The sequence below is a fragment of the Vicia villosa genome, unplaced genomic scaffold (assembly GCF_029867415.1).
Source record: "Vicia villosa cultivar HV-30 ecotype Madison, WI unplaced genomic scaffold, Vvil1.0 ctg.000162F_1_1_1, whole genome shotgun sequence".
NCBI lineage: Eukaryota > Viridiplantae > Streptophyta > Magnoliopsida > Fabales > Fabaceae > Vicia > Vicia villosa.
In genome coordinates this window covers 537319-563466 of record NW_026705044.1, presented here as the reverse complement: position 1 = coordinate 563466, position 26148 = coordinate 537319, and the positions used below count along the sequence as shown (strand labels likewise).

The following is a 26148-nucleotide window of genomic DNA, read 5'->3' as shown; positions in this document are numbered from 1 at the left end:
AACTATTTTGTGCTCACTCATATGCCAGTCTTATGGCATTCAGATTATGGCATGGAGAGGTATGCATATGTTATGTTGAGTTTGGCTTTATTTATTATTGATACATTGAAAATAATTTATTCTCTTTACTTGGTTTATTACAGGACCCGCCGATGAAGGTGCCCACCCACACCGGAGGGGGGAGCTGGAGAATTTCTTAGAAGATGCCCCGGAAGATTAGGGCGATTGTCGAAGAGTATGGTCTCATTTAACTTGAGGATTCTTCGCTGACGAAGCTCGACACTCAGTTATTGACATCCTTTATTGAGAGATGCCATAAGGAGACTTCTTTTTTCCATCTTCCATTTGGTTAGATGATGATTACCTTGGATGATGTCTCATCTCTGTTCCATCTTCCACTAGCAGGTAGTTTTTTCACTAGTCTTCTCATTAGCCAACAGCTAGCATGTATTATTGTTGTACGTAATTTATGTTATTGAGAAGTAGGTGATAAAGGAGATTAGGGTTAAAATTGGTGTCCACTTTCGCTTATCTTGGCTCTGGGATAGGTATGGCGACCTAGTGTGTCAGTCTATGTATGAGGAAATCACTATGGTATACATGCGACATCTTGTAGGATGTGTTATCTTAGAGAATAAGTCTCATGTATATATTGATGCAAAGTACATGTGGGTGTTTAATAGCCTTCTCCGTGTTAGTTGGGCTTGGGGTGTGTTGCAATAACTATTTTATATTATACACTTGGAGAGATGACTATATTTGAGATTAGGCAGCTTGCCGGTTATATGAGTCTATTTCAGGTATGAAATTTTTTATTACTTATTTATTTGATTCTTATTTATGAGAGATTTGCCAATGTTCTTGTACAGTGTTGGATATACGAGCATTTCCCATCCATTTGTGAGTTACCAGTTCTGCTTACCACTCTTGACTCCACATGGGCCAAGAGATGGAAGTCCAGGCATACACATCCAAGAGGTGTTGTGGAGTACATGAAAAGGATTGATGCACTAAATGTAGACGATGTCATCTGGACACCCCGTGTAGACCAGAGAGTGAATCAAGAGTTTTATGAAGCTTCACTTTTCTGGTTATCTGCAATGGGAGACCTTAGTGGCCAAACACTTACCTAAGAGGTGTTTGCGCTAGTTTGGACATGTCCAGGATATCCCATAACCAGCCCCTTCTATTCCATCTAAGGGCATTGATACATGGTTTGTTATCAGTTCTGTCTGTGCCATTAAAGTATCGTGCAGGGGAGGTTTAATTATATGCGTAGTGTGTTGATGGATACTTGGAGTAGTACCTTACTAAATAACACCCTCACATCATCCCACCCAGGCAACATGGAGATGATGTTGGGTATTCTCATGCTATGTGACCTTCTAATGGCGTGTTTCCGCCTCCATATGGTGCAGATGACGCTCAATGTTTGTAGATGATATCAATCATTATGGATAACATCATGGGTTTAGTAAACTCAGATGGTGAGTTTTATACTTTGGCGTCACAGGAAGCACACTTAGCCTGTGGGGGGTCTATTTAGACCTTTTTATCATTTTTATATTATTTGTAGATTATGTGAATTATTATTCAGACATTTGCACCGTACAATTTATTTGATAACATTTTGTCACCTCCATTATTGCAGGATGAACATAACTTAACATTTGACAAATACCATAACACATGACGATTAACATAACTTTAGAAAAATGATTACATAACAATACTCCCTTTGTTTCATTTTAATTGTCTCTTTTGTATAGAAATTTTGTTTCTTTTTAACCGTCGTTTTCAGAATTCTAGGTAGCATTAATTATTGTTTTGTCAAAATTACCCTTAGTGATTCATTTAGAGAGAAAAAGAAAAATGGATTAATGAATATTTAAGAGTATTATAGGTAAAATGAAAATTATTGCTTAAAAAGTAACAATAATTATTAGTTTTATTGGTATGTGTAAAAAGTAAAAACATTAAAATTAAAAAGGAATGGAGGGAGTGATAAATAAAGAAACCTAAACACTACATGATGATTCTGGATATTTTAACATCTTGATTATGTCCTCGACAGATCTAGAAATTAGAGCATCAAACTCGAACGGTCTCTTAGTTAGTATTCGATTATATGTTCTCCACATAACCTTCAAATCTTCATCACTCTTCAACTCAACACCATTGTCATTAAGGGCATAATGGAATCTATCCTGCCACCCCCAAAATTTGACCAGGCACCCCCACATGAGCATTGTTATTATTTTTATGCCCTTAATTAATAATTCCAAATTTTTAAATATACCATAAATTATTGGTTTCTTCAAAGGATTACCAAAATTTTTGCATTTATATAAAGAAATACCGAATATTGCAAAAAATAATATTGGATTTTTTAAAGAAATATAAAAAAAATTTCAATAAAAAAACATTGTTTCTGGTAACCAGATATTTTTAAAAAGTCCGATAACCTATAAATATACCGGATATTTTGAAAATTCCAGTACATTACAAATTTTTTGAATATATGAAAAATCTAGTACGGAGTGGTGAGTTTTGAAAAACACTTAAGTTTTTGACATTTTTAACAAAATATATCCGATAAAATATATACATATATTGCAAAAGCTGCTACAATATCATTACAAAATAAATTATGTTGACTTCCTAACTTCTTCTTCCCAATGCCTTTTACGTCTTGTATATGTTGTTTCCCATGCTCTTGCACCTTCACTATAGTTCTGTCCCCATCAATAGTGGAGGGAGGAAATGGACATTTAGGTTTCTACTTCACCTGAACCCAATGACTGGTGTTAACAAAATCAACAACAATAATGTCATGCTTACTCGGAGCTATGCATGAATATATCACTAATGTGAAGAATGTGATGTTAAGGTTTTCGGACAACGAGACCAATATAACCACATATCTAGAAACAATATGGTAACCCATATAAGAAATCGTCATCCACTTCTCATAACCCTTCACACACAAGGTAGATAATCACAACGAACTCTTAACTTCAGATACCGTGTCACATAACACATTAGAATACATTTGATGGTGTTGATAAATTTCAACATCTAACTGATTTCAAACTAAAGCCCATGACTCTTTTCCCCGTCCAAGTAAAGCTGAAATAGCACAGAAACCACAATTTCCATCTTGACCCACATCAACAATGTCATCAATGTACTAATGTAAGAAAATAAGAAACTTAGACAAGTAAATAAGTTCTGAAGACTAGCTAGATGATTGACTTTTAATTGGTTTTGTACATGATATGTTTGTAACCTGGCTTCCCAACGAGCCCTCGGCATACTCCCAATGGGAAGGATCGTGATGAACATTACTCTCTTGACCTTTTTTACTCTTATTATTTCCCCTATCTGGCTTGGACTTCACTGGTGGCGGACAAATGGAAGTTATGGATGGATGTGTTAGTTCTCAAACTTTTTCTTCATCGCTCTTTGGCCTACAATATCCAATGTACTAAAATACCTCTTCAACTCTTCACACTCTTCTTCTAAATCCAAATGTATTTCACTATCTTCTTAAGTCACCTCATGATCTTCAATGTATAATTTCTTCCAAAACATATGAATCGATTCTAACGGAACATACTCAGCTTGTATTTGAATTCCTGCAAATTCACACGCACAATTTATTGAATCAACCACACGCATCTTTGTCAGAACCAACGAATTTTACCCTTTTGAGTTCCTTTCCAACGTGTTGTATACACTATCTTGAACCAAAGTCGTGCAATGTGGAGTAAAATAGAGCGTTATATCGATGATGAATGCAAGCAAGAATTTTTTGAAATGATACTCTAATTGAACCTAGTTATAACTTTAACATGGTATTCACAACATCCTAACTTTTCCATAAATCTCACCTACTGTGTCAACATGTTTTTTAATTTTCAGTGAGCAGACTCAACCCTAAAAACATAAATAGAAAAGGATGTCATTATTTGATAATTAGTAATGTAACGTATTCAAAGTCACATCGATGTACATGTTCGTTGTCGTGCTCTCTAAACAAGTGACTGCATTAATACATTCAACAACAAACCTTTCTTTATAGGGTTTCAGTCATGTTTCATGCATATACTGAACAAATAAGGGAATATGAGCACATACAACCTCAAAATTCTTCAGGTGTTCCACAAACTTATACTCCCTATTCGATTACATAATGTTGTTCCATAGATCCATAACATGCTTTTTCCTGTGTGTTCAACATACTCCTTACACTTCATACTAACATTTATTTTGTAATATGGAACAAACACAACAAATGAGTTGAGTTTGGGAACATAACTTTCATGGAATTCATCAACGTCAGTTCCTAGTCCGTCACCAAAACCTTCTGTAGCAACTTCTCGAAAGCGAACAATTATTTAAGCTTTTCTAGTGCAAATGTGAAGTTTTCCTCCCTTTCATGTTTCATATAGGAATATCCAACCGAAAATGTCAACTTCGTAGATGTAACACAAACAATCTCAAGTAGTGGTAGCTAGGGGTGTTCAAAATCGAACCGCCCAAATAGAAAACCGCAAAACCGAACCAACCAAACCGAAACTGCAAAAAACTCCATTTGGTTCGGATGTATTTGAGTCATTTTCTAATAGAACTGCGTGGTTCGGTTTGGTTTGCGGTTTGTATTTTGTAAACCAAACCAAACCGCATTATATTACAAAATCTTACTAACTAATATATATTTCTCTAATTTTTTTAGAGAAATCAAGTAGAGTTATGTGTATATTTTATCATATTCTTTGTATGATATTTATTTTAATTTATATATCATCAAAAAATAAAATTTTATTCATTTACAAATACTATTTTGACAAAATATATTTTATTGTATTTTTTACAATATTTTTTTACGAATGCAATTTCATATATCATTCTTTAGACCTAAAATAAAATTGTAAGACGCATTTTTATGTATCTAATTAAAAACTTATTTTGACAATTATAAACTTTTTTAGGGTAATGTATAAATGATTAAACACAAAATTATATTTTCCTCTATATGTGTATGTATGGCTCAATGATTTTTTTGTATGAAACCGAACCAATCGAAATCGCATTAGTTTGGTTTGGTTTGATTTTATTTTTGAAAGTCAACCGAACCAAACTTTATTTTCTCTCACAGTTCGGATGTTTTTTAGCGTCAAAACCACCCAAACCAAACCGCGAACACCCCTAGTGGTAGCCGGGTACCTGTTTGTTTTGTATGTACAATAAATAATCAACAACGTTTTAACCGTCGCAAAACAGGTTGGGGACACACGATTCTGAGACGGTACTACAACCGTCGTAGATTGTAAATTACGACGGTTTTAACCTTCGTAATCAGCCAAAATAACTGTCGCAAACTACAAATTTTCTTGTAGTGAACTACCAACCCAGAATCAAATAAATGAAAACTTACGTTATTGGGGGATGCAATACCTATTTTTTTCATAAGCAACTCTTGTATTAGAAATTGAGTACTAGGGGTACTTAAACCCTTACAAGAGAAACCAGGAAATCAAACTTGAAATCCAGTACAAATTAAAAGCATAAAAACAGGTTTTTAAACCATTCATAAAAGGTACACTTAATCTTATCCTTAGCTCTTATTGCAAGCCACCACCAAGTATGTCAAAGGATCAAGAAAAATAGTTCATCACTATCAAAATCAACATTGTTAAATATGATATCATTTCTAAGCCTCCAAGTACACCACCATATTGTCAACCATATTGCCCCCACCCTTTTCCTTGGCAACCTTCCAGACAGTGAGTGTGTGGTAAGCAGTAGGTGACAACAACAATCTTCAGCCAAGAATGCATCTAAATCCAACCAGAGAAATATTATTATCCATAATCTATGTAACTTAGGACAATGCATAAATAGATGAGTTACATCTTCTACATGTAGTTGCCAAAAGACACACACAGCTTCTTGATTCTGCATAATAATTCCTCTACGTAGAAAATTAGCCTCCAAGCAAAAAGCTTAATTTTAGATGGGACATCGGCCCCCCAAATCACGTTCAGCCCCTGTTTACAAACCTCCTCCAATTCAATTCCACCTTGCTCCTGCATTAACAAATTGTAACAAGAACAAACGGTAAACCGTTTTAAATCATCATATGGTTAAACTATCTCGTCTACAACATTGAGTTTTAGATGAACATCAATAAGTAGTGAGTTTAGTTCTTCCAACTCCGTAGTTGCTTCCAAACCCAAAACCTCTTCTGCTTGGATAAATTTCCAAGACCAGACCTCACCACACCAGGTCCCCATGTTACTAACAAAAGCATTTTTTGAAGATATTTCCTGGAACAGATTTGGAAATAGTTCATCCAGTTTGTATATGCCAAGCCAGCGAGAATTCTAAAAACCAGCAACTTCACCATTGCCCAACTTAACAGACATCTTGTTAATAATTCCTTGAGAATCAACACATAAACCCATTAAATCCTTCCACCAAATTGACTCTTTAAGACCACAACTGCCTCCATCAATATTCCACATTCTTGATCTCAAATCACCATATCTTACTGTTAGCTGAAGATTTCGTTTGAGAAGAATGTCCTTCGAAGATTTGGAATTCAAAGGAAGATGGTTACTGATGATCATCTTTGAAGATAAAAATGGCTACTGATGGCCATGCTTCGAGAATGATGTTTAATTTGGAACAAAGATAGTGAGCGCCGAAGCTAAATTCGAAAAGAATGGTCTTTGGGACTTAGACGTTTTTGTGAAATATGCGAAGTACTGAAGCTTAGCGTGTTTTCGTGGCATTCTCGATTCTGATTACGTTGCCACGCGTCGAAAGAGGATTCAGGCGGGATAATTTGAATTTCGAAGTAGTTTATATAACCGCACGAAGACAGATGGCATCCCTGGATTTTCTGTGGGCAACGTGGCATTAGATTAATGTAGGACCGTTAGGGTCGAAACTAGTATAAATAAGGGTCTTAGTATTAGGATTCCGTGTGTTCATTTTGTACAAATCACTCACATATTACTCAAGTATCAAGTGTTAAGAGAAAGAGTTCGCTGAGAAATGTACGTATGACACCAACACCATTTTAAATACATGTGTATTTTTCTTTATTCAAGTATCTTTCGATATTACTGCATTCCATTTACTTTATGTCATTAATATTCCTGCACTCTTTACTTTCATGTCACCTAATTTTCGAAGCATTTAACTTTCCTGCACTTTAAGATTCTTGCACTTTCACAGTTTTGTCTTATGTTTTATCTTTAACTTACCTTTCGCTGATGTTATATTTACGTGTATAACAAGGTGATTGCTAATCTTTATTTCCTTGATTAAGTATTTCTTATTTCGAGACGCACCAACCATAGACATAATTCGAACTATCATGGATAACAACCTTTTTGACTATGTCCTAGGATCAATCTAGTCGATCCTGCAAGTAACCAAATCATATTTATTATAGTTTGGAAGACTAGCGGTTGTTTACCGGAAATCACCGTAAACACTTACATTCATAAAACCACACCAAATAGCCTCCTCCTCAACCATAAATCTCCATATCCACTTCGATAGTAATGCTTTGTTAAACTTGCCAATATCCTTGACACCGAGCCCCCCCTGTTTTTTAAACTTGCAGACGATATCCCAATTAACCCACGACATTCCTCCCTTATCCACCACACCTTGCCACAAGAACCTCCTTTGGAGTGCCCTAATCTCCTTAATCACTTTAGACGGGACTTTGTAAAAGGAAAGTTGATAGCTCGGTATATTAGAAAGAACGTTATTCAATAGAGTGACTCTACCACCCATGGAAAGGAGCCTGCCCTTCCAAACTAAAATCTTAGCTTTCAAGGAATTAATCACCGGTTTCCAGAAGTTAATAGACCTTTGATTACCGCCCATTGTAAATCCCAAGAACTTAAAAGGGAATCTGTCTACCTTACACCCCAGAAAAGCCGAGGCTGCTTGCAGGAAGTATGAGGAACAACAAACACCGAAAATCTTACTTTTATCCAGGTTAACTCTCAGGCCAGAAACCATTTCATAACCCATGAGTAAAGCCTTCATTGGCCACAAGTTAGCCCATGAGCATTCACCAAACATGATAGTGTCGTTGGCAAATTGTAACAAGCTATATTCCACTCTAGATAGTTTAAAGCTTTTGTACATACCTCCAAGAGCAGCATGTCTCATCATTCCCGCAAAACCTTATTTATTTTGAACGTACAATCAAACATCAACACCAAATGAAACATATTAAACAACTTCACTGAATCAGGATGAGTCCAAATGATATGAGTAACAAAATTTGAAATGTATCTGTTTTTGGTCCGGTACATTTATTTCCCTTTATGAATAAAACTCAACATATGTTGTATTTCAGTGAACTGACCTCTCTTGCTCGTCTTGTATGTATATATTGTCTTATATACCTAGGCAACGCTCATGAGGTTTTCTGAATCTCTATATTTTAAAACAACAATTATGTATCTGAGAGACATATTATATTTTGTCGTGTCATTCATAAACTGTCTTTTATCATCTTTTAAATGATCTAATATATTATGACCATTTAAAATCTTAGCTAGTTTATGATTGTAAAGTAATGTGGCCAGACCTAATTTGGAGGGCAGTCACATATGGTTTTTCGGTGGGTCATGTTATAAAAATTTGTATTCTACAATTTGTTAACATATGGGCATGGAATTTCAAAAGAAGTAATGAAGGCTATATGGAATACTAACATGCCATTAAATATCAATTTGTTTGGATGTTGGCTGCTATTAAATCGGCTACCAACTCGACATAAATTACGTAAAAGAGAAATTTCGCAAAGAGAACATACGATGACTTTTTTTTAACAAGAAACTATTGCACATTTGGGGTTCAACTACGAGGAAAAAGGACAATTTTTATATGGTTAACGATACCGTGGTGTCCATGGCTCGTGTAGAATGCAATTCTTGATATTGTAACTTTTTTTTGTTTGATGTGTTTGTTCTCATCTTGTGCCCAAAGTAACTAATTCTCTTTCAGAATGACTTTGAATACTCTAGCACTTCTATTAATGTTTTTGGTTATTAAAATAATATGACTATTGTTTTTACTCTACATTAGATTATTATTATTCAAATATGTATTGTTTGTGGAAAATTAATTTATAAATTAACAATTAATGGCATCATGCAAAGTGCAAACACACAAAAACAATTACACAAATATTTATTTAAAAATTACTACGAAACACAATGTGACAAATTAAAAATTTAGATGTGAAAAGAAATGAAATCTTTGATCAGATTATGCAATTCCTTTTGCTTGACAAGATCCCGAACCTCAACCCCATGACACCCCCCTGCCGTAAAACTTCTCACCACCACCACACCCTTCTCTTCCATCACTCTCGCCAACACCTTCTGATGATCCATCAATGGATCCCCCTCACACCCACTCACCAGCACCCTCCAACCAAGTTCCCTCACCCTATCCAAAACCCCAACACCATCGCCAACCGTTGGATTACAATACTCATGATCACGGTCAACACCCAGAGGCAACGATAGTTCCCACATCAAGTCACACACGTGCGGCGGCAAAACGGCATCGTTTAACAGCTTCAGCTCCGATGGTAGTCTCTTCGTCCCGCCGAAAAACGGTTGCGACAATATCAGTCCTTTGATATTAAGTGAATTATTGAGATTAATCTCTGTAGCTACGCGTAGACCTGCGTGGTAAGCGATATTTGCGCCCGCGCTACCTCCCATGATGTAACAGTTTGAATAATCAGCATACTTTCTCAACCATTCATCCGGTCGGGTTTTAATCCAGTGTAACGCATCCATAGCATCATCATATGCAGCAGGTAAACGATGTTCAGGAGCGAGACGGTAGTCGATTGATACGACGATGGAGTTAACGTCGTTAGCGAGGTTGGAACAAAGATCGTGGAAAAAATCTGAGGCTGCACTGAAGAAGATGAAACCGCCACCGTGAAAGTAAACTATAAGAGGGAGTTTATGGGCGGAGGAGGAGGGATTGAGTGTTTTGCGGGGTAGGAATATTCTAGCGGAGGTGTTGTGTGAAGCGTTAATGGGGATGTCTTTGGTGAGAACGGGGATTGGAAGGCTGGGATTTGATGAAGGTGGGGTGTGTTGGTCACCACGTAGGCGTGTGATTGTGCCGTCGGGGTTTGGGAGGATTTTGAGATGGATAAAGGGATCATTGGTTTGTGGTTGTGAGATAGGTTGACCTGACATGGTTGGTTGTGGAGGCTGATGAAAGTTTCTTGGTTTAATCATTGATCAATTATTTCTCTTTTCTTCCGACAAAAAATTAAGGTGTGAACATCAAGAGAGTTTGTAAAAGTAGTGTTTGTCAAACGAGTAGGTTAGAATCTTTCATTATTTTATCTGCGTTAGGTAATAATTGGTGCAGTCCACGGGCACAAAAGTATCATCCACCAACGTTCGAAAATTACGAATTAAATAACGTTGTTGTCTTTGGAAATTTGGAACGTGATCAAGTGATTAATTGTTTGATTGTTTTGTTTTTCATTTGTTTAGATGATAAGATGAGATAGTGGCACTTGTTAACTTGCATTTCTCAGTTAGAAATTCGTATCCCTTAATTTTTCAGGCCCTTCGCAAGATTTTACAACAATTGTCGAAGTGAAGGCCCATGGAATGGGTGGGCTCTTATTTTTATCGAGAACAAACAATCATGCCCTTCATCTCATTTCTTATTATTGAATCTAATCAAATGATAACTCGTAAAAGACGTTGAACCACGGGTGGACGAGTTAATGAAAATTAACAAAGAAGAATAAACAAACATTGACAAGAAGTCGAAAAAGGAATCATCGTGTTCCAAGATAGTGAAGAGATAGGCGGAATTCGAATGAGTTTCTTCCTTGGTGATAACGACAACAATGGCTAATTTTGATGTATCTAGGATCCTCATTGAAGGGGGGCTTTTGCGACATCATGTATGCAAAACTTTTCAAGAAGTTTGGATTGAGAAGAGAGAAGGTGAGTCCATATAAGAGATTTGACCTATACACCTTCAATCGGGGGGGGGGGGGGGGGGGTAAATTGAGTTGATGATTACATTGGGAGAAAAGAGAGAGACACTAGGATGGTTGCCTTGCCATTCTTAGTGATTCTCTACAAGAGTGTCTACAAATTACATCTTATGCATGAATTGCCTTCCCGGTCCGCTTCAAAGTAAAGTATCACAATGTTCATGACGAGATGGTAACGATTTGTGTCGGTCTGTCTAGAGCATGAATGATATATATAAAGCCATACAATGTAACAAAAAGGGGAAAGACAGAGAAGCCAATGAAAATCAATGTGACATCTCTTTCAAAGCAACTAGAAGAATCGGTAATCAAACTCTCGAAAGAGAGTAACAGGGATCTCAGGTAGTATATTGCAAATGGTTCTAAATTGAAAGATGCATGGGAGAACTCTGAGTAATTAAGGCCCACTGGATAATGTCGTATCAACATAAATTGATGAAATATAAGTAGTGATCACATCACTTAGTTAAAATTGAATTTATCGTATAAGCATTTGATACCTTCTTTTTAAAATGAATGAATCAAGTTTCACTAAATTCTCTTATTTATGATAAGAAAGTATAGCAAATGAATCAGTGCTACTATCATAAACGTTACAAGCATACAACTAAAGCAACCAAAATCCCACAACAAACGAATCAGGTATGTTATCGCAAACACTGCAGGCGTACAACCACAACAATAAAACCACACATTGAAAGTAACATGGATTAAAACAATGTATCACAAAGTGGTAATCTGAATAACAGAGAAGTTGTCTTCCACAAATTTTGCATACTAATTGGGCAACTTAAGGTTTTCATGTCGCATCTCCCAAAGACCATCATTAGCTCTCTTCCAACCTTATAGAGCGTCATTTAAAGACATCTCTAAATCCTCCACACACTCACGGGAAGACTCCGACTCCTGGTTCTCCTCTACTAGAGCAACCTCAACTGTGGATAACGTCGACTTGGAAGTCGATAAAGTTTCAACTTTTCTCTTCATCTCTGGCTGATAAGTGCCAAAATGTTATTATTTTGTGTATGTAATTTTTAGCGCTTATCGGTTCTTTTTGTAAATATAGTTTGAATAATCTCTGATTTGTTTGTAAATACGTTTAGTTTGTGAATAATTGTATTTTCGTGTAATTGTGTACCGTTTGATAGTTTTAATGTCTTTTTGTAGGTATTTATGCGTATTTGGAGCATGAGTAATAAAGTGTCGAAGACACGGCTTCAGACATGCAATTTTGGGAGAAATAATTTTCTGGTGCGGGCGCGTCGTGCGGTCTAGTGCGCACCGCGTGGTTTGAGAGTTGAAGAATAAATTTTGGCAAATTAGAGCACCTGTCGCGCGGTCTGGAGGGCGCGAAACGCTTTCTAGGGCGATTTGGTACATTAAATGATGGCGCGCGTAGCGCGGTCTGCGATTTCTATTTTGTATATATGTTATAAAGTCATATTTTGTTAGGTTTTATCATCTCTTCTTTGACAAAGTTGAGCTCTGATCCATTCTATGTAGTTTAGAGGTTTAAGCAACATCATTGGGTAGTTCATCATATAGATTGGTCGCGGCTCGTGCTGACAGCCGAAGAAGTTCCCGCTTTTTCTCCTTTTTCCTTGTGATCCATTCTAATGGTGGGTGTTATATGTATATTTTTCCCTTCTTGTATGTACATTTTTCAATCTTGGGATCATATTTATATTTGCTTTACAAATCATTATTGATGTTGTTCTTGATCTCTTTGCTTAAATGCTTCGGATTTGTGTTGTTGTAGAAATAGACATCATGAATTTTGATTAAGGATGATATCTATTAGTTTCTAAACTATCATAGATTTAGGGCTGATAATCTTTGTGGGTATCAGAGCTTAATGCCTCCGTGTTGTTTGTTTCAGTTGGGAAATTATTGACGCAGTGATATTGTTGTCTGCAACTTTGCGTTAAACATAACCTCTATTGTGGTAAGTCTTGAGTGATGCTTGATGATATTGATGCGTATTGTAGGTGTAGCGCGATAGATCTTCAGAATTAAGTATTTGACGGGTAGAATGAAATACGATTCCATAATGAATTCTCTTGAGTTGCAATAGATTGTTTATTTTCTTTATTTAGTTTTCCCGAAATATACCTTCCGCACCCAAAACCAAACTTAGAAGAATTGAAACTGTTGAACGGTAGTTTTTCCCTCTCACTAATCGTTGTGTAGACGATATGATATGACGTATATCACCCAGTAATAATATACCTATTACTTTTTGCTTTCTGTTTTACCGCTTCAACACTTGCCCAAGAGATTTCACCTCAACCAATAAATGAGGGTATCTAAAACTCTACACTTCATTTGCTATCTCTATCAACACTCTAGTCATCTTGGTAATCTTCTCTAAGTACCAATCTCGTTTGATAGTAAAAGCATTGACACATCCATGAAACATTTCTTTTTCCTTCCAAAGTTAGTCGCACAAGAATACATTTCCCATAGTGGTATCACCAAAGGCCAAGTTAGTTGATGTTTGACGAGTATGGTACGCTAGTTAAGTTTACTCTTCTTGGTGAACAGTCTCATTATTTCCCCAAAATATGTGAATCCTCATCAAAGTAGAGTATTGAAACTCGTTAGTCATTAGTGGACTAGGATGAGTTAAGAACAAAAAGATGCAACACAATCGTGTTCGATGTTATAGAAACACCAAGAACAGGCCTTCCTAAATCTTGATTAAGCATCTGATATCGAGAAGGTGGTTCATTCCAATGATTCACTCTGACAACGAGCCTAGTAACAAGGCTCCCTCCAATTACAACTAGAAACAAACATAAAATACTTTATACTACTACTCAGTTTGGAGAATCCCGAACTTCCACTTGAATAACGATAGGAAGGGTAACCACGATCAGACTAGCGGTGAACCTTGTATGTATGATTTTCCCAAAAGCCTACAGACTAGCGGTGAACCTTCCACTTGAATAACGATAGGAAGGGTAACCGCGATCAGACTAGCAGTGAACCTTCTACTAGGCGATCCTCATAAGGCATCACCTTTTTGGAATGATCATCTTTATCTTTTAAACAGATGGTTTCAACCTCCTTAAACTTGGAGTAAGATAAGTCAGTACTTCTCGAACTTCTCCCAATTCTTTCCCAATATTGCTTAATGTTTTCTCCTTCTTCGCAATGACTCCTCCAAGATGGCAACTTTTTCAGCAAGGTCAGAAGAAGCACCATTTGTCTCTATGACCTTTATATGACTAATTAGTTGTTCCTAGAGTTTTTTCGCTTATAGCACATGACATGATAATGACCCTTCAAAACCTCATTTTCCTAGGTAAGATTATCGGGTGTCAACACCTTGTCCTGACCAGCTGTTGATATGGATATCAAAATGGCATCCAAATACATCTTGAAGGTTATATCTTCCAGCTTATTCGTATCCAATAAATTTTGGATGTAGGCATAGTCCATTTTTAGGAGGCTAGACCGCACTTACTTGACATTACGATCCCCCTAGTCATGAAGTATTCAAGAAGTTTTAGACATTTTGGCAGGATTTCCTTCTTGAGCTTGATCTTTCCATTGTATTTAGGTAGTTTCATTAGCGCAAGTCATAGACCGGTCGTGGGACTTTTTTCTCCGACGTTTTAAGGACGAATTCCTATGGTCTGACCTATGACCTTGTCCGTCTTAAACTAGTTGTGTTTTCTCAATAATAAGGGCATTACCTTCCTATTGGACTGCCCCCAGTGTTGCCTCTGCCAAGGTCGAAGTGGATTTCATAAAATGAGACGAAGGCACATTCTTCGCCTCGTGATATTTCTTCCTCTTAAAAATGTCACGAACCAGCCTCATGTTATATGCATGACAAGATAAAGATGAATGTTAGGAAAAATACTAAGAGGGTAATTAAGACAAACTAAAATGCAATCCCCTCATTTCACCAAATAGTTCTTTTATCTGTCTCGAGCACTAGTTGCTTCTATGACCTATGGATCTATGTTGTTGCTATAACTATCCACAACCATCACATGACCTTTCTGGGATTGATGATGGCAACATCTATTGCCAAATGATGTTTGGTGAAGTCCCTGATGATCTTTGCTCCAACAACCTTTGATGTTGGTGTATATCAAAGACTCTATATCAAGACTCATTAGTAGAATAATCATGATCCAAATAAAATGCTAAATCAATGATGAACCAAGTTGAGAAACTTGAAGCTTCAAGGTTTTCAAAAAAGAGGTATTATGAAAGCTCGCATGGTCTTGTGTTTGGGTGGTCAATCAAATGTATATGTATAAGATTAACTCTCAAGATACTAAGGCAACTCACACACAGTCATAAAAATGTTTTGAAGCCTTTTTTTTTTGTTAAAACACTTGAAAAAGTTTTTTTTGGACGTTCTTAAGAGATTAGTGGCTTGCTGAAACAATTAGGAATGATTTTTATACTGGATAATTGATTAACAGATTAGGGTTAATAAATTAAATCTTGGTAACTTCTCTCAATCATTTTATAAGGGTTCTAATCAATTAGTGAGAGTGGATTTAAAACCTTCCATATTTATCTTAAATAATCGATTAAGTCATAGGGTTAATCGATTAAATCATTAAAAAAACTCATGGATATTTTATTTTTTGGGACAAATATTCTCTTATAAATAGAAGGTTTCTCCTCATTCTTGTTTTACACCATATTTTGAATTTGAGACTATATTATGCAATAAAATAACTTAAAGGAACCATGGTGTAATTATTCCGCTTTCTTATTATTCACAAAAAGTTGCCCTAGTGTCAAGATGGTGAAAAATACATGTGAGAGTTTGATTGTACTGGTGAAGTGATGCTTTTTTTCTTGTTTAAAGGTAAGATTCCTTTGATAATACTATCGTTTGGTTCTAAAGGTTAACTTGTTAAAATTTATGTTTGGTTCTTGAGATCAACCCGTTAAAATATTTATTTGGTTTGTGAGCTTAGCTTGTTAAAAGCTCCATTTGATTTTGGGACCAGCTTGTGTAATATCTCTCATTGTTGTAAAAGGTTTGTGGCATATCCTTAAAAGTGCAAGACTCATTTTTAGTAGAACACTCAAGAGGAAACTCTTTGTGACAAGAGTAGGTCAAGTGGTAGGTCGAACCTGTATACATCTCATATGTACCTTCTCAAACTCTATCTCTTTAATTTATGTCATTTACTTTTATCTTCTTCTTCTTTTTCACTTCTGTATCTCTATTGAACTAACATAAACCACTTTTAAGAAGGTTTTTTTTTTTTAAAAATAAACTCAATTTATAAGTAACACAGTTCACTCCTTCTTATGTTTACAGTTAGTTAATCAACAAGATCGGTTGAGTATTAATGTAATGCCCATTTTGTTGGGTATATGGTTCATCTGATGGGCTGACCCCATATTCATAACCCAATATCTCCCAGAAGGAGAATATACCGTCTTTCAGAAACTCCTCTTCCAGGCCCTTAGAGTTAGAGTAAAATGTACAACTTTTTGGAGACCAGAAAAAATGATTCCGGGCCCAACATTTTTTAATTATGTTCTGACATTTTGCCGGATCCAAACAATGGGGGAAGAATGGGATGAGAAATATTCAAGAATGATTCATAACTAAAAATACGCTTCACAATTATAGGGAGTGACTGAGAAGTAACAATCCTCAATTTTTTTTGACTTTCAAGATATAAGCCAAACATCTTTATTGGCGGACAGAACGAGAACAACCATTTTCCCTTCCCTTCGAGAAGAAGTACATGTCATGTTGAAGAGATTGAAAAATATTTTAAATTCGGAACTTCTTCCGAGTAGTCTCGCCAATATTGTAATAACTTTATAAAGGCCCAAGCTACCAGGTGCAATTGGGATGGAGTGATCCTTAAATGATTTAATACTTCCACCTTAAAACCATTAAATTTAAATTTAAATTTCAGTCAAGAGAACATACATCCATAGAGAGGCACCCACATTAGTCAAAGGAGCTTCACAAAGATCTAAATTTTTTTAATGAATGTATGATCCTTGGAGTCATCACGATTTGCCTCTACAAACTCAAAATCTAATGCTGGCAATACAGAAAAAGGGGGACACACACCACCCTCCCCAACAATGGGACGATCCAGTATCATCCCTTTGAATCCTTTTGTAGAAACATATGTATTTACACCAAAGTCGGAACTCAAGGATTCACTACCATCTTCGATAGAACCCTCACTAACTTCAAAACAATCAGAGACAACAATAAGGTTTGAAAAGGTAAGTGACTTCCAGAGGAGCGAAATTCAACATTTATGGGTCTACTAACCCCAGTGTGAGATGAAGCATCATTCATATCATTGCCACTAAATATTTTGATGACATTTAGAGGTTTATCTCCTACATTGGTCAAGGCTAAAACAAAGAAGAGAAAACAAATTTAAACGAGAAGGATAAAAGTGGTACTTGGAAAAAACAAAAAGTTGAAGGAAATTACACGATAGAGGGTGCTTTGAAGGTGTGATGAACCAAGAGGTGTGAAATTCAAAGAAGGAAAGGGACAGACAAAGTAGGAATCTCTGCAGCTCAGGAAGGAATAATCTGAGTTTGCGAAGAAAAGAGAAAAATTACAATTTGCGCAAAGAGAGAAAATTTACGTTGAAAGATGAAATAACTTTTATATAGTTGATTGAGATAAACAAATCAACGACTCAAAAATGAAGGGAAACATACAGATGAAAAACAATATTCAGATTTTCCTCGAGATTACAACAATACTCCAGTATACGTGAACCCCCTTAAGGAGAGAGCCACATTCTGCCCTAAGGATCTAGGGTTACTTGTAAACACAATCTTGGGAAGCATCTTAATGGTGAAACTGACATTTAATGCACATGTTCCTAAGGTAACTCATTTTTGAATTTCTAAATATTTTCCACTTCTACAAATGAATGAACGAAGGACCCTCCATGAAGATCCTGACCTAAGGTGATGTCGACCCGGTAATTTGGAAATTTCTCATTGCCACGTTAAAGCAAGCCATATGGACAACTGTTATGGGCCAACCAAAAGCCTAATAAAAAGGAGGGTCAATCATTAGTCAAAAGTTAAGCCCAGTAAAAAGTTGAAACTACACTACACCTACGACCTTGAGACTGTAATTGATCTCACCATAGACGTTATTCACTGTTGTATATTATCTAACCATTCCCCTCATTCCACGTCGAGAAGCATGTGCGATTTCTAATTGTCCTTCATATGAGATCCCGTGTGAGACCTAGGATATGTTCTAACCATAACTTGCTCTACTTTTTTTGGCGTTAAAGTGCAAATCTTACAGATCAACCTCCTATCTATCATAGCGAAACCTTGCTTCACCACACCTAGACTTTATTCCATCACTTCACCATGCCGTTGTGGTTCATCAATGGAATAGAAACAAAGTGAACATTCGGGTATTTCACAACAAGTGGCATGTGAACGATTTTGCAAGCATGATCTATCACTGTCTGGGCAAGAGGCGTGGAACAAAGATGCATACATCACAACCTTATTACTTGAGACCTCAATTGATCTTTGAAGATGCGTTTAAGCACACCTTTTTTTAACTCTGTTCTATAGGATGGGCGCGTTTGGAGGGATGATCTTCGTAAAATTTCCAATGTAATAGTTAATAGATTTTACTTAATTGTTTACCAACTTGTACAATTTAAAGAATAATGAATGAATTTTGCTTAATTGTTTTCCAACTTGTGCAATTAGAGATACTTGTCATTGGTGTAATGACATACATAAACCTATACAGCAAAGCATGTGCTACTGTAGCGTAACAAGAGCTATTTGACATGGTGAATTTTCAAAATTGAACGCAAAGTTGTAAATTGCAAACATTATTGGAAGCACGATATTTCATATATTAGCTGTACCATTAAAATAAGAGAAGTGTATGTTTGTTATAACTCATTGTTTACCATTACAAATAGTGATAGATAGGATTACTTGCTTTATTCTCACATACTACTCCAAAATGCAAACTACATGCCAAAATATTGACTACATTACTTATAATTCATTATTGAAAACTCTTGACCAAATCGAACACTTTTTCAGACATGGAAGGATCACCCATAAAAATACCATGTCTACCCCCACTATAAAATTTCCCAACCACATGGACATTTTTACCCTCAAGCAGCTTCACTAATTCCCTCTGACGGTCCACAAGTTGATCCCCATCACACCCAAAAACCGCAACCTTCCACCCAAACAACTTAATCTTCTCCAAAATCTTATCACCACCATTCACCGTTGGATTAGAATACACGTAATCACGATCAACGCCTACGGGTAACGACAATTCCCACAACGCATCGGTAAAAATCAAAGGTAGATTCATATCCTTCTCAAGCCTTAACTCCGATGGAGTCCTCTTGGTCCCACCAAAAAACGGTTGAATCAATATCAACCCTCTGATGCTAATCGGTTTAATCTCATCAACTATTGCAGCCGCACGTAGACCCGCGATGTAGGCGATATTACCTCCAGCACTCTCTCCCATGAGATAACAACGTGAGTAATCAGCGTAACGTGTCAACCATGCGTCGTTTGAAGTTCTAATCCAGTGAAGAATTTCCACGGAATCTTCATACGCCGCGGGAAGACGGTGTTCTGGTGCGAGGCGGTAGTCGAGTGAAACGACGACGGATTGAGTTTTGTTGGCGATGTTTTCGCAGAAGTTGTGGACGTAAGTTGAAGCGGCGCTGTAGAAAATGAAGCCGCCGCCATGGTAGAAGATGATGAGAGGTAGCTTCTTGGAAAGTGGTTTGTGGGGAAGGTAGATTCGAGCCCAAGTATGTTTTGATTGGTTGATGGTGATATCTTTGGAGAGTGCGGTTGTGGGGAGATTTGGATTTGGTGAAGGAGGGGATTGTGGGATTTTTTGTAAGCGTGTGACGGTGCCGTTTGGGTTGAGGATTAGGTTGAGTACTTTGTATGGATCCATGGATGAGTTAGCATTAACAAGGAAGAGAAGAAAATGCAAGGAGAGTATAGTAGTAGCAGCAATGTGTAGTGACACAGGCATGGCTATAGATCTGTTGTGGAACACTGGTTTGGAAATCGCAGGTACAAAGATATGTGATGCTGTTGAACTTTATAAGGAACATTGATCATGTGATATGTCGTACGAAAGGGTTTGTTAGCAGTCAATTTAAGATTATTATTCGGTTAGTTAAGTATAAACAAATGTAGAAATTTCAAACTGCTGGTTAGAGACAATTTAGGACAGCTAGCACGTAATTAAGCTAGGGGACCAATTGTTAGTAAGTGTGTGTGGTTCAAAATGGGTGGAATCTAATTTGAAGTTGAAAATGTACTAGTGGAAAAATGACGGAAAAAAAAAATTATACATGTCATGCCATTGACTTAAGGGAACAACTTCTATACCCATCTCAAAAAGTTGAGTAGAGTACCTTCAACCAATAAAAAGATCTCATTTAATTTTAACATATTTAATTAATTATAAAATAATACAATTATTGAATGTTTCCAAGACATTTTAATTGGAGGTAATTTTACCCAACTTTTTGAGTTGGATAGATAAGAATTTACCTTGACTTAAATACACGTACCATACCAAATTTTCTTCTTCTTTCCGTATATGTTTATTTGTAACATGAAAATCCGTCAAAATCTTATTGTAAATGACGTGAGAGATACCAATAAAAGATATATACACATATGTAAACTTAAACTTAGACAATACACTAACATGAAATAGAGAAGTAAATTGATTGTGATCATATGTGGATATGTGGAGGATAAGACTCTTATTTATAAAGTTATAACTCCATTGTGTGATTTTACTAACTCCATTTTGAAATGTTACCTGCATTGCATTTTACTAACTCCATCTATTGGATAAGTGGGAATTGTTAGCTTTACTGACTTCAAAGATGGTTGGTGAAACTTATCTAATTTAAATACTACTCGGTCTTATAATAAGTTATAACTGTCTCATTTGTACTTTTTCTATATCTTAAAATAAATGTCTCTTTAAAATACCAATACAATATTTATTATTTTTTTTCACCACTATATCCCTATATATTAACTTTCACGTTTTTCAACTACTTCATTACCTATAATAAATAATGATACTTTAGTAACTGATACTAATTTTTTCATTAAAATCATCACATCTAATCATTTTCTTAAGAATTGCGTAAAACTTAAATAAAACACTTATTATGATACGTAGTGAATATGTTCTATGTACTAGCTAGTAGTTTATAATTGAACAATCACCTTGAAATATTATTAAATATCATTATATAATTTAATGTATTATAAATATTTAGTTAATAATTATAATTGCTGATAAATACTCATATTTGATAAAAAAATCGTTATTATCTTGATGGTGATTTGGTGTTAATGTAATTAACAAATTAATACTATATTTAAAAGGAAATTTTGACTGAAATAAGAAAAGTATTGTTACTTGTTAGTTTGACTTTAATATAAAATCTTTATACCATTTTGATTTAATCTTATCTAAAAAAATCATTTCCTTTTAGAAATTTCCAGCATTTTTCTAGTTGTAGGCTTGTAGCCACATTAATTCGCATATTTGTCGTGAAAAAATATTCCCGTTATTTAGCATTTTCCTTTTCTAATTTATAAATATCTTATCTAAAAAATCATTTTTTTTAGAAATTTCCATTTTCCAAATAAGTAGAGGCATGCAATAAATATTTGATTTTATATATTATGATCTATCACAACAAAAGAACCGTTCCATCATGAATTCTTATTTACCCAATTCAAAAAGTTGAATAATGTTACCTTTAGTGTAAAATATATCGAAAACATTAAACAATTATTCTAAATAATAAATAATTAAATACATAAAAATTAAATGGTGTCATTTGTCCCCATTTAAAAATAAATTGACAACTAAAAGTCCCTCGTTATGTTATTCAATATAAAGTCCCTTTGAAAATTATACCTAAAAGCACGTATTGGAGTAAAACTATAAGACCATTTACAATGGTGGGTTTATTTGAAGTCAACATGGGAAAATGATGTGCAATGGTGTGTGTAAAGTGGTGTTGAGTGTGTGTTGGAGGAGAGAGATGTTGAGAAAACTCAACACCAAGTAAACTGACCCAGAGGCTGACGTGGCAGCGCCTGAATGGCCCAAAGCTGGCGCGTGTGAGCCACTCCCTGGCAGTGAGAGTGGGCTTTATCCCACGCGGAGAGAGAAAGAGAAAAGAGATAATTAATGCCACTTGGCTGTTTGTGATTGGCTGGCCAGATTTTTATCCATTTAATACTTTGGACTCAATTATTTCGTTACAAATTATTTTTTTATTTTTTTATTTTTACCAAAATTCATGATTTTTTTCTCTATAAATAGAGACTTGGTTCATTTGATTTGTACACAGAAAAAAAATCAAGTTTTTCACTATCTTAATCTTATTATTATCTTTCTATTAGTGTTTATTTTGAAGTTAAGTGTCTTTTTTTAGTGAAATGGATCCCAATAATCATTTTAACACTCAAGATTCTGCTAATTTTCCATTTAACCAAAATCCCAACAATTTTCAAAATCCCAACAATTATCAAAATCCCAACTATTATCAAAATCCAAATTAATTTTCCAACCAACATCCTCAAAACATACCTAATTTTGGTTTTCCACCAAATTTCAACCAGTCATCCTCTGTTCCAAACTTTCAACCATATTATGGATCTATGCCGAGAAATCCATCTCAAACACCCCCGTTTAATGGTTATGTGACAATGGCGAATGCAAATTTTCCAAGTGGTGGTGTACCTGAATTTCCCGAGTTTTCAACACAACTAACTATTGGTGGCATGATAGTTTCTAATGAAGTCGGTCCAAATTCAGAGGATTCAACTCCTAAGAGCAGGAAAACTCAGCAACCAACATGGAACACTGAACAAAATTTGGTGCTAATTAGTGGGTGGATTAAATTTGGAACAAGCAGTGTTGTCGGGAGAAACCAGAAAGGTGAAACATATTGGGGTAAAATTGCTGAGTATTGTAATGAGCATTGCTCATTCGATCCTCCGCGTGATGCACCTGCATGCCGAAACCGTTTTAATTATATGAACAAAGTGTTGGGTAAATGGATTGGCGCTTATGATGGCGCTAAGCGTATGCAAGGAAGTGGTTGGTCGGAGAATGATGTTTTGGCAAAAGCTCAAGAATTATATGCATGTGGGAAGAATGTTAGATTCACTTTAATGGAAGAATGGCACGCTCTCCGTGATCAACCACGTTATGGTAGTCAAGTAGGAGGAAATATTGGCTCAGGAAGTAGTGGATCTAAGAGATCTCGTGAGAGTGATGCATGTGGCTCAAACACTGTAGAATCCAGTGCTCGTCCTATAGGAAGGGAGGCAGCTAAAAAAAAGGGTAAAAAGAAAAGCAAGGAATATGCCTCGGAGGTGGTGGACAAAGAATGGGCTGAATACAAAGAATTCAAGACGAAAGAGCTTGAACGATTGGACAACATAGCCTTGATGCAACAGCAGGCTAACAATATAGCCTTGGAAAAGACTAAAACCAAGAAAATGAAGATGTATCTAAAGCTAACTTCCGAAGAGCATCTAGATGACCGAAAGAACCAGCTGTTGAAAAAGTTGGAGGCAGAACTGTTTGATAATTAATTTCAATGAAGTATTTGTCAGTGTTGTGTTTGCTTTAATTATTGTTGTTTCAATATGCCAGTGTTGTGTTTGCTTTAATTATTGTTGTTTCAATATGCCAGTGTAGTGTTTGCTTTAATTATTGTTGTTTCAATATGCCAGTGTAGTGTTTGCTTTAATTATTGTTGTTTCAATATGCCAGTGTAGTGTTTGCTTTAATTATTGTTGTTTCAATATGCCAGTGTAGTGTTTGCTTTAATTATTCCTTATCTGATAATTAACTCTATACAATAAATTATTTCGAATCCGTCAGTGGTCCACCACCAAATTCGAATCTATTCCTTATCTGATAATTAACTCTATACAATAAATTATTTCGAATCCGTCAGTGGTCCACCACCAAATTCGAATCTATTCCTTATCTGATAATTAACTCTATACAATAAATTATTTCGAATCCGTCAGTGGTCCACCACCAAATTCGAATCTATTCCTTATCTGATAATTAACTCTATACAATAAATTATTTCGAATCCGTCAGTGGTCCACCACCCAATTCGAATCTATTCCTTATCTGATAATTAACTCTATACAATAAATTATTTCGAATCCGTCAGTGGTCCACCACCCAATTCGAATCTATTCCTTATCTGATAATTAACTCTATACAATAAATTATTTCGAATCCGTCAGTGGTCCACCACCCACATCCATTTATATATAGGGACTCATACATCCATTTATGTACCAATATCCCAAATCCCATCCAATCTACCTCCAATATCACAAAAAAATGGATCCATCACAATATCATTTTGATATCGCAGCCTATAATCAAAATCGTGAAATTGAAGAAAATTATATAGTCAATCGATTTAGAGAGCGTAGAAACAAAATATCGGAAGATAATGCACCTCGTAGTAGAAAATATCTCAATAGAGATCATGCAGCGGCAAACCAAAGACTAATTGACGACTACTTTGCCAATGAGCCTACATATGACGATGCAATGTTTCGTCGTCGGTACCGGATGAAAAAAAATGTTTTCCTTCGAATCGTTGGGGACCTTTCAAGTAGTGATAACTACTTCACCCAGCGAGTTGATGCAGCCAATAAAGAAGGTATATCACCCTTAGCAAAATGTACCACATCAATGCGAATGTTAGCATATGGTGTGGCAGCAGATGCGGTCGATGAGTACATCAAAATAGGAGGTACTACAACATTGGAGTGCTTACGTAGATTCTGTAAAGGAATCATACGCTTGTACGAGCAAGTGTATCTGAGAGCACCAACCCAAGATGACCTGCAAAGAATACTGCATGTTAGTGAAATGCGGGGGTTCCCAGGGATGATTGGGAGTATTGACTGCATGCACTGAGAGTGGAAAAGTTGTCCTAAAGCATGGGAAGGACAATTTACTAGAGGGGATAAGGGAACCACCACAGTTATTCTTGAAGCAGTTGCATCTCATGACCTATGGATCTGGCATGCCTTTTTTGGATGTCCGGGAACGTTGAACGATATAAACGTTCTAGACCGGTCACCAGTGTTTGATGACGTGGAACAGGGAAAGGCTCCAAGTGTGAATTTCTTTGTGAATCAACGTCCATATAATATGGCATACTATCTAGCTGATGGTATCTACCCTTCTTATCCAACTTTCGTCAAATCGATTAGACTTCCTCAAAGTGAACCCGATAAATTATTTGCAAAATTTCAGGAGGGATGTCGGGAGGACATCGAACGTGCATTTGGAGTGCTCCAAGCTCGATTTAAAATCATCCGTGAACCAGCTCGCTTGTGGGACATAGCTGATTTGGGTATCATCATGAGGTCATGCATCATATTACATAATATGATTGTTGAGGATGAACGAGATTCATATTCTCAACGTTGGACCGATTTTGAGCAATCTGGGGAAAGTGGATCTAGTGCACCACAACCATACTCGACCGAGGTGTTACCCGCTTTTGCAAATCATGTGCGTGCTAGATCAGAGTTCCGTGATCCAAATGTTCATCAAGAATTGCAAGCCGATCTAGTGAAGCACATATGGACAAAGTTTGGAATGTTCCGTGATTGAATTATTTGTGTGTTGTATTGCATTTTAAATTATTTGTATCGTACTAATTACGTTACCTGTGTGTTGTATTGCATTTTAAATTATTTGTAACGTACTAATTACGTTAATTGTGTGTTGTATTTTAAATTAATTTAAGATGATTTGTATCGTATCCAATTATTTAAATAAATTTTGTTTTTATTACAAAAAATTAAAAAATAAATTATTAAGTATTTATTATTTTAATTTAATTTTAATCAATAATTGTAATTTTATGTAATCATAAAAATAAAAATAAAATTTAAATAAGAATATAAAAATAAAAAGTGGTGGGGTAGGGTGTTGAGTGAAAAACCAT

General features: G+C 35.8%; 2 protein-coding genes and 1 pseudogene across 2 annotated transcripts; 1 reads left to right on the top strand and 2 right to left on the bottom strand.

Annotated features, from left to right (window-relative positions):
• Positions 1 to 9066: 9066 nt before the first annotated feature.
• LOC131624761 (carboxylesterase 1-like) lies at positions 9067 to 10474 on the bottom strand. Its single transcript, XM_058895678.1, has one exon. The coding sequence runs from the start codon at positions 10305 to 10307 to the stop codon at positions 9276 to 9278; it is 1032 nt and encodes a 343-aa protein (XP_058751661.1). The 5' UTR covers positions 10308 to 10474; the 3' UTR covers positions 9067 to 9275.
• Positions 10475 to 18974: 8500 nt separating this feature from the next.
• LOC131624760 (carboxylesterase 1-like) lies at positions 18975 to 20254 on the bottom strand. The gene has a single exon (XM_058895676.1). It carries the CDS (start codon positions 20127 to 20129, stop codon positions 19119 to 19121), a length of 1011 nt encoding a protein of 336 aa, XP_058751659.1. The 5' UTR covers positions 20130 to 20254; the 3' UTR covers positions 18975 to 19118.
• Positions 20255 to 22764: 2510 nt separating this feature from the next.
• LOC131624759 (uncharacterized) lies at positions 22765 to 25829 on the top strand (annotated as a pseudogene).
• Positions 25830 to 26148: the final 319 nt, after the last annotated feature.

What these genes read in the sequence shown, in the direction of transcription:
- LOC131624760 (XM_058895676.1), bottom strand. Translation starts at nt 20,129, where the DNA reads ATGCCTGTGTCACTACACATTGCTGCTACTACTATACTCTCCTTGCAT.
- LOC131624761 (XM_058895678.1), bottom strand. Translation starts at nt 10,307, where the DNA reads ATGATTAAACCAAGAAACTTTCATCAGCCTCCACAACCAACCATGTCA.